The 9,371-nt window shown below is 41.9% G+C and overlaps 1 protein-coding gene across 2 annotated transcripts in view; it reads left to right on the top strand.

The window, feature by feature from the left end:
- Nucleotides 1-755: 755 nt before the first annotated feature.
- tarbp1 (TAR (HIV-1) RNA binding protein 1) overlaps nucleotides 756-9,371 on the top strand; it is a 30,898-nt gene continuing 22,282 nt past the window's right edge. The window contains exons 1-10 of one of the 2 annotated variants that reach the window (XM_084077139.1): nucleotides 756-1,264; nucleotides 2,595-3,100; nucleotides 3,884-4,067; nucleotides 4,203-4,300; nucleotides 5,005-5,074; nucleotides 6,191-6,345; nucleotides 7,133-7,185; nucleotides 7,307-7,404; nucleotides 8,115-8,250; nucleotides 8,756-8,852. In XM_084077139.1, the coding sequence (XP_083933265.1) occupies nucleotides 916-1,264; nucleotides 2,595-3,100; nucleotides 3,884-4,067; nucleotides 4,203-4,300; nucleotides 5,005-5,074; nucleotides 6,191-6,345; nucleotides 7,133-7,185; nucleotides 7,307-7,404; nucleotides 8,115-8,250; nucleotides 8,756-8,852 (1,746 nt within the window). In that variant the 5' untranslated portion in view covers nucleotides 756-915. Of the gene's footprint in view, nucleotides 1,265-2,594; nucleotides 3,101-3,883; nucleotides 4,068-4,202; nucleotides 4,301-5,004; nucleotides 5,075-6,190; nucleotides 6,346-7,132; nucleotides 7,186-7,288; nucleotides 7,405-8,114; nucleotides 8,251-8,755; nucleotides 8,853-9,371 lie in introns of both variants that reach the window. The other variant, XM_084077138.1, reaches the window with a different exon arrangement.

The following is a 9,371-nucleotide window of genomic DNA, read 5'->3' as shown; positions in this document are numbered from 1 at the left end:
ATTGGAACATGTGTTCATCACTTTGGTGAAAGTGGAACGAACACACACACACACACACACACACACACACACACACAGCTGGGTAGTTCAAGCTATGAATATATACAGCCTCATAATTTATAATTAAGTGATAATCAAAATCAGCAAAATAATCTGTAGGCACACAGCTCCCAAATAAATGTAGCAAAAGTAGAGTAAAGAAAAGGATACACTTTTTCCCTAGTGGAGTAAAAGTACTGTACTTAAGTGCAGTAAATGTAAGTTTACATTGATACACTTTTATTATATTACACCCACACATATGTGTATGTAATTATATGCCAGAGAGAGAGAGAGATGTTGGTATTGGTTGAGAGCCTTGACCATGGTCGCCTGCAATGGTGTAAAGTAATTAAGTACATTTACTCAAGTACTGTACTTGAAGTAAATCAAATATTTTCGAAAGATTTTAATACATTTTATACATTTGAAAACTTGTGACATAATCAGCATGAGGAGTACTTTCTACTTTTGGTACTTTAAGTACATTTTGACACCAACACTTTTCTACTCTTACTCAAGTAAATTTTGAATTCCGGACTTTTACTTGTAACAGAGCATTTCTACATTGCAGTATTGACTATTGATACTTTTACTTAAGTAAAAAATGGGAGTACTTCTTCCACCACTGGTTATATTATGTGAAAAGTCTCGTCTCGCGAGAACACCACCAGGTGACGTACGCGGAAGTTTACATTCCGCATTGGATACGCGTGGTGGTGTCGCCTGGGTGTCGCATCATCCAGAGAGAAGCTGAACAGATCAACACTAAACACTGACTGAACAACAACTGCCTGCAGGGGGTCGCATCAGAGAGAAGCCGAACAGATCAACAGAACAAACACTGATCAACAACCCTCTGCTGTATATGGATGGATGGCAGACAGTGTGTTCTCCAACATGTCTTCTGTGCTGATCAACGCTCTGTTGTCCAGCCGTCCTGACTATGACCTGCTGTTTGACACCCTGACCTGGAGCAGTGACCAGTGGCCGGTGGACAGAGACAGGATCGAGGCTCTGACAGCGTTCATACAGGGACTGGGGCCGAAGCTGACCGATCAGACCCACACCTCCTCCTCTGGGTCAGAGGAAAACATTAACGCTCGTTTTACGTCCGATAAAAGACTGCTTTTAGTGTCAAAGATCGAGTCGGTGGTCTGGTCTCAGTGCATCCCCCTCCTCTCACACATCTCTGCAGAACAAACGGCCTCGGCGAGCAGAGAAGGTACTGTGTGTGTGTGTGTGTGTGTGTGTGTGTGTGTGTGTGTGTGTGTGTGTGTGTCTCTATGGCAAGACCTTTTAACATTCTCAATGTTAGACTGGATATAGCCCTGAAACATGATCTGTCATGTCATGACATGACATGACATGACAGTCATGGATGAACTTCAACCTGGTGTTGTCACTTTCTCCATTTACGACCCGTACATCTACATAAACGTTCATATTTCAAATATAAAGTGCTTACCTCATGGCCACGGATGTTACAATTATTTACGGGCCCTCAGAAGTACCCGTATATTCCGTATTGTTAAATAAAAAGCATTTTAACCCGATTGGTGGCCATTTTCTCCTTATTTTCTCGATATGCTTTCAACCACGTGACTATCGGTTGGGAGGTGTATTGCACTCTGATACATTATAACTCTATGAGAAAATGGCCACCAATCGGATTAAAATACTTTTTATTTAACAATACGATAGATACGGTTACTTCTGAGGGTCCGTACATAATTGTAACATCCATGGCCATGAGGTAAGCACTTTATATTTGAAATATGAACGTTTATGTAGGCAAAAATGTAGAACGTGCAAACACCAGGTTGAAGTTCGTCCATAAATAAATAATGACTAGAGCTAGACTGGATGTGTTCTCCATAACGTTAAACTGCTCTTTATAAGGTGTTTCCTTTGCATCTCTTTAATGCTTTGCGTCTTAATGCTTAATTTTCATGAAAGCTCTTTGAATTGCCTTGTTGACATGTGCTGCTGTAATACCTTTAATGCCTTAAGTCATATTCCATAAACGTATTATTATTGCTATTCATATGATTATTTTAATATGTGTTACTTCTTCAAGTATGTGCTAAGAGGAATAGTGTGATTATATTACATTTAATGTTGTATATGAGTTAAAAGAGTTACTGAAATAATCATATTACTTAATTGCAAGAGAATCACATGAGTCACACTACTCCCCCCCCCCCCCCCCCCCCTACCCACAAACACACACAATCCTGAGTGTTAAATTAACACTGAGGGTATAAAAAGGATTTGACTGTCCACACACACACACACACACACACACACACACACACACACACACACACACACACACACACACACACACACACACACACACACACACACACACACACACACACACACACACACACACGTACACACGTTCTTGTGCGTCTATGTGACAGTTTTAACATTTGACAGATAGACCGCGGATAATGTACTCCAGACATCTGGTGTAAATCAAAATGGAACATTTCAGATCATCCACCATGAACATTCTTCCTCTTATCTACAATTGTGTCATTTCACAGGCGTCATCATCACCGTACAGGAAAGCACCAGCGCTGTGTGCAGGCTGCTGGGCGTGTGCGCCCCGCTGTGCGACGCCTCCGTCACAGAGAGACTGTGGCAATGCGTCCTCCCCGCCCTGCAGCCGTCTAAGGCCGACGACGACGCAGAGGAACGAGCGCTGTCCGTCTGCGGCAGACTAAACGTGGACATTGCCGTGGAAGTCATGGCCGTACTGTTGCCCACTCTGACGTCGTCGGACGACGAACACCTCGCGCGCGCCACGCTGTCGTCCGCCGTGTGTTTTATCAAACGCACGGCCGACGTCGCGGCCGTCTCCAAAGTGTCCGTCAGGCTTCTGTTGACCCTCCTCAACTGTTACGGCGGCGGGGGTCCAAAGTTAGGGAGCGCGCTGCGGTTCATAGTGGAGGATCTGTGCGGGTGGCACGCCGAAGACCGCACGCCGGCGGTCACGGAACGCACGTTGCTGTGCTTGACGGTCCTCTCCGATCATCTGTTTCCTCCCAAGGTCTGTTTGTGTAGATTGTGTTAACCCATTCAGACCGGGAAGGCATCCGTGTCATTTTTAGATTTCTTTAGGCTATTCAAAAATAGCAGATATTCAAGCTCTGTGAGCTTATAGATCTGCTATTTTTGAAAAATCGTGAACATTTGTGCAAATCTTTGAATGTATATTTTTTAAAGCAAACATTTGTAAAATATTTTGTTCCAGGGACCTCCAGAAGTAAAGATTTGAGTTACAAATGTTCGCTTTAAAATTATATATATTCAAAGATTTGCACAAATTTTCACGATGTAAACTAATTCCCGGTCTTAATGGATTAAAGGACCACATCGCCCATTTCAGCCTATCTCTTCATATAATTGGTCCTCACTATTGGTCCTCATTATAAGATGGCACCATTTCCGTCTACGCACTCTGCGTCATTTGGTGGGCTGTGGACAGTTCATAAAGCTGCCGACCAATGAATTCATCGGTAGGCAGGTTTGGTCATTTCAAACACAGAGCTGGGCTGTAATTTCTATTAGCTTTGAAGTTTGAATCCCCATCGATGATGTCATTGGTAGGCAGGTTTCTGAACTGTCCACATTCCACCAATGAGACTCAGAGTGAGTAGACGGAAATGGTGCCGTCTTATAATGAGCATTAGTGAGGACCAAATGTATGAAGATGTGGTTGAAAATGGATGAAGTGCTCCTAACTAAACATTTTTTTTGTCACTATTCTTTCATTATTTACTTTTAGTTTTAGTTAACAATAATAATAACGCTGTTTCCTCCTCCGGGTCAGAGCCCTCAGGCTTCATCGGGTCACCCTGACCCGCGTCTGTCTGTCCAGTTCTGGAGGATCATCCAGGACGGACTGACGCACGCGGACAACGTGTCACGCAAGCGTGCGTTGTACCTGCTGAAGAGGTGCGTGGCCCGGTCGGAGGAAGAGGAGCTCGACTGTCCCCGTTCTTCATCAGACGAAGGTAAAAGGTGCTGATTGATTCCAACTGACAGAATTGTCCAGTATGAAGACAAGTAGCTCTGGTCCTCACAGTACAGTGAACAGACGTGATTATCTCAACACGATGTGTTCTCAGCAACTCTTTAAATTGTTATAGATGAGATCTTGTTCAGATGGGATCCTAGTAGAAGCAAGTTGCTTAGAGAGTTCTGGGAGGATTATGCGCTGGTGATGGAGACTTTGGAGGAGAACCAGGTAGGTCATCCCCCAAAAAGGTACTTTTACCAACGTATCACAACCATTTCAGTGATGCAGTGATGCAATGGCCCCCCAGCCCCACCACTCTCCCTTTTCTATTTTTGAGGACGTATTATGTAAATATGTCTTTTGTATGGAACACCTAAGTCTGACATCACTGCCGCTAGAGGGCGCTATCCCCTGGGTCAATGCGTTAATTTTATGTATTGTAATTCCCAGAGGGGAATCTTCGATTGTGTCATATAAGAACTGTGTTCCAAAAATAAACAAACCACCCGATCATTTTACTCATATGGATATGAAGCAACTGACTGTAAAAAGTACTAATTTATCCAAAGAGTACGATTTTTTTTCTCCAAACACGGGTGTTATCAAATGTAACTCATAAACGACACAGAGTCACATACCTGACAAAATCGCTGCGGTAGTTTGTTTATTTTTGGAACACAGTTCTTATGACGCAATCTAAGATTTACCTATGGGATTTCCAATACAAAAAATAACGCTGTGACCCAGGGGTAGTGGGAGTGACGTCAGGACTTCGGTACTCTATTGTTATTTACTACAATGCACCATCCTCACCAATACACACTCCTTATACTGTATGTGCAATGATACCAGGCAATAATACAAATAATTCAGATTCTGATGTCGTCAGCAGTTTTCATTTCTGCTTGTTGTTTCCTTTTTCTTCTGTGCAGATTCATGTCATCCGACCAGTTCTGAACAGAATCGACATGCTGATCCAAACAACAGCGTCTGACAGTGAAGGTAGAGTAAGACTTAAGCAACGATGCCACCCAAGCACCGTACCTGCACATGCCTTCTACTTCTTTATTCTATACGTTATAATGTACATGATAGAAGTGGCCTCGAGCCCCATGAGGTGTGCCGCAGAGCAAGGCACCAAGCTGAGCACGTGCCCCATGCCCCATGCCCCCCCCATGGCTGCACTGTTGACTCAGCACTGTCCAAGTTGCATACCAATAGGCAGTGGTGGAAGAAGTACTCAGTTATTTTACTTAAGTAAAAGTAGCAATACCACAATATCAAAATGCTCTGTTACAAGTAATAGGCCTGTGTTCAAAATGTTACTTGAGTAAAAGTATAAAAGTATTGGCATCAAAATATACTTAAAGTAACAAATGTGAAAGTACTAAAATGTTTGAAAATAAACAAGCTCGTAGATAGGCAGCCTTTCTATAAAATAGGGTGGTTAATGTATGTTTTATATGTAATAATTAGATCTGCAAAGTAACTAGTAACTAAAGTATTGAAAATTGGAAATACTCCAGTTAAGTACAAAGACCTCAAAATTGTACTTAAGTACAATACTTGAGTAAATGTACTTGATTACTTTACACCACTGCCAATAGGCTGAGCAGGGAAGTCGTTTATCTTATTCTTTCGGCTAATTCCCGAAAGAAGAAGATAAATCCTTTCCACCCTCGCCCTATCGGTCTGCATATCTTTTATTTATTTATTTTTTTATATTATGTGATGTCTTTTTTTGTATGGACCCACGGGTCTGGAATAAAGGATGGATATATATATATATATATATATATAGATAGATAGATAGATAGATAGATAGATAGATATCTATCTCGGTCGAAATCATTTATAATCTCTTTAGAAATTGCACTTACAGTACTTTGCAAATTAATATTTATAAAATGTATTTTTTGTTCATAAACGTAGAGATAAAGTACCAGTGACTACCGGTAATTAATAACAACACTTGTTATAAATTGGCCATTGGAGCCCAGGTTGTTTGTTTTTCATTTCCTTGAAAAGTAATGTTTTTTTTGTACATACAGCCAGGGTTTCCCCACGACATGTTGTTGAGAGTGGTTTTGATCAGTGCTGTTCTTGTGTGTCCTGCAGTGTCAGGCTGTGGTCTGTTCCATCCGTCGTGGCTGCTGTGTGTTTACCAGCGCATGTTTCACAGTGAAAACAAGTCCTTAATGAAGGAGGGAGTGTGGCACCTCTTGGACCTGCAGGCTCTCCAGCAGACAGCCTTCTCCTTAGCCTTCTCAAAGGTCCACACAACTTATTTATAACATCTTTATAACATCTCCTTAGCCTTCTAAAAGGTCCGCACGACCTATTTATAACATCTTTATAACATCTCCTTAGCCTTCTCAAAGGTCCACACAACCTATTTATAACATCTTTATAACATCTCCTTAGCCTTCACCAAGGTCCACACAACCTATTTATAACATCTTTATAACATCTCCTTAGCCTTCTCAAAGGTCCACACAACTTATTTGTAACATCTTTATAACATCTCCTTAGCCTTCTCAAAGGTCCACACAACTTATTTATACTATATTTTTTAAACTTGACATGTATGTTCATATTTTTTAACTTGACATTTATGTAGCATAGATATTTGTTTATAATGATCTCTGATTCATAATGTGCAATCATAACAAGGCAGCCTAAGTCGGATGCCTTGTGTTGATGGTGAAATTGATGACCTGACAAAACACGTGACCACCATGTAACGCCTATTGCAATATGTAAATATTACTAGATTTAACTCTGTTAAAAACAAACAGTAGTACATTTCGTTTATGAAGTCCACAAGATGGACACACATTTCAGCAGTTCACCAATATCATTGTAACCCCGCCATGCTGAAGGGGAGGCAGGGATTTGATTATTGGGATCTGGCTATTGAGATGTGGTATAGTTATGCTGTGTTGGGTGTTTTCAGAACCCTCTGGTGGACAAATATGTGCACATCACTACTAGTTCAGCACTCACCTGAAAATACTGAGAGTCTTTGTTTGAATGTACTACTGTGCTCTTGCTCTGCAGTTCATTGTCGGCCCCTTCATGGATGTACTCTCTGAAAGCTCCCTCTTTCACAGGTAGGAATCTTACCAAACTGTAAAATAATTACCAACTGCAAAATTAAACTTCAAATACTTCCCTACTTGCTATGGTGATTTACCCTCTTTCCTAATTAGACAGCTCTATATTTCTTCCCAGGGCAGCTGGTCAGAGTGTAGGAGATTGTCCTGAGTTGGGGGTGAAACTCCAAGCCTTCATGGTTACTTTCTTCAGTAGCCTGCCGTTAGAGGACAGAGGTACAGATAACATTCACCAGAATACTTCTTAAAGGATGATGCAGGCATCAACATGTGATTCACAGCTTTGGTCATATATTCTATTCTATTCTATTCTGTTCTCAATTCAAACCAAACGTAACAATTAGCAGTTCAGGCATTTAGCCAACACAATTATCCACAGCGACGTACAATAGGCTCTGTGCACAGCAGCCATATTGGACAGAAATTGGGCCCCTTCCTTGCTTCCTTCACAGGTGTCACCAATGACACTAATGAAGGCTCTGTTCCATTTAGTGTAGCACAGTGGTTCTCAAACTTTTTAATTTCAAGGACCCCCATAACTCTGAGAGTGTACAAATGGAACCAAATGGACCCGGGAGGGTCCATTTGGTTCCATTTGTACACTCTCAGAGTTACACCCTCTCAAGGAACCATGAGGGTCCCTGGACCACACAATATCAGCACCCTGACTCTGTTTGACCAGAATGGAACGGAGCCTTCATTAGTATCATTAGTAACACCTGTGAAGGAATTAAGAAGAGGCCCAGTTTTGCTCCAAAATGGCTGCTGTGCATAGAGCCTATTACGAGATCAGAGTAAACATGAACCCGAGTCAACAAACAACAAAGTAAATAGTCACACAGATGGTTCGATTACTTAAATTGTGCAGCCCCAGTTGTAGTGCCAGAATGCCATGCCATCTCTTAACCGCTGTGTCTGCTCTGTAGGGTCAGTGTTGCTGCAGCTGATTCAGAGGCTTGGATCGCAGCCCTGGTGTGCAGTGCCCATCCTCTTCCTGTCGGAGGCGCTGTCCTGCCTCCCTCACAGCCCTTTGCTGGGCACAGATGGGCTCAACGCTCTTAGGTGCCTCACCATGTCCACAGACGCGTGCACACACTGTAGGCCAGCGGTTCTCCCAACTTTTTCATGTCAAGGACCCCCAAAATTATGTATTTGGACACGGACCCCCATCTCAAAAGATTTTATTCCAGGGACCCCCCCCAGAAGCAAAGATTTGAGTTACAAATGTTCGCTTTAAAAAATACATATATATTCAAAGGTTTCACGATTTTCACGACAAGTTTTCACGATTTTTCAAAAATAGCAGATCTACAAGCTCATAGCGCGGTACTCCGTGATGCGTTATGAGCTTGTATATCTGCTATTTTTGAATCGCCAAACTATAAAATATGGTTAAAGTGGTTAAAATGATTGTGAAACTATATTAACAAATTTTGCTGGGGACCCCCCCCCCCCCGGTACCCCTCCAAGGACCCCACTTTGAGAACCAATGCTGTACAGTAGGCTGCATTGCAAATAAATAAAATGGACGGTGTGGATAAAACGTTGTTTACGTGGTGTCTTTCAGGGAAGTGATGCGTTGCACTATGGTCACCCATCAGGTCCTGCTGAGAGGAGCGGCCCAGTGTTTCCTCCTACGCAGCGCCCTGCGTCTCATTGACGTGGTAAGATTAGTCTGATAAGCCCATTAACACCTGAGGCTGATTCTACACAATGTATTCTCACACTTTCAAGAGAATATGTTAAAAAATAGCAGATCCCGCAGCACGGCACAAAGTGACGCTCTGTGAGCGTGTATATCTGCTATTTTTGTATAGCCAACGCAAAAATCTAAAACGACACAGATGCTTTCCCGCTTTTAATGGGTTAACCACTTAAGCCCTATGTTATGATTTGTTGTACAATGGTGACACGCAAAAACATTGAAAATAGCCGATCAAAAAAGTTCTCAACACTTCGCATCGTGACGTGTTGTGAGCTTGTGGATCGGCTATTTTCAAAATTTATGCCAAAAATTAATAAATAATTGATAACATTTATTATGGGCATTTGCATCCGTAATATTTACAGTACCGGTAACTATGTCACAGAACTATGAAGGCAGTGTAAAAACAAGTGTATGAAATAATCCTTCATTCATTGTAAAGTTTGAAATAATCGTGATGATATTGATTTGAAGTCAT

The sequence above is a fragment of the Gymnoscopelus microlampas genome (assembly GCF_963454915.1).
Source record: "Gymnoscopelus microlampas genome assembly, chromosome: 13".
Lineage (NCBI taxonomy): Eukaryota > Metazoa > Chordata > Actinopteri > Myctophiformes > Myctophidae > Gymnoscopelus > Gymnoscopelus microlampas.
The sequence above is the reverse complement of the archived record's forward strand: the minus strand, read 5'-3'. Positions and strand labels throughout refer to the sequence as shown.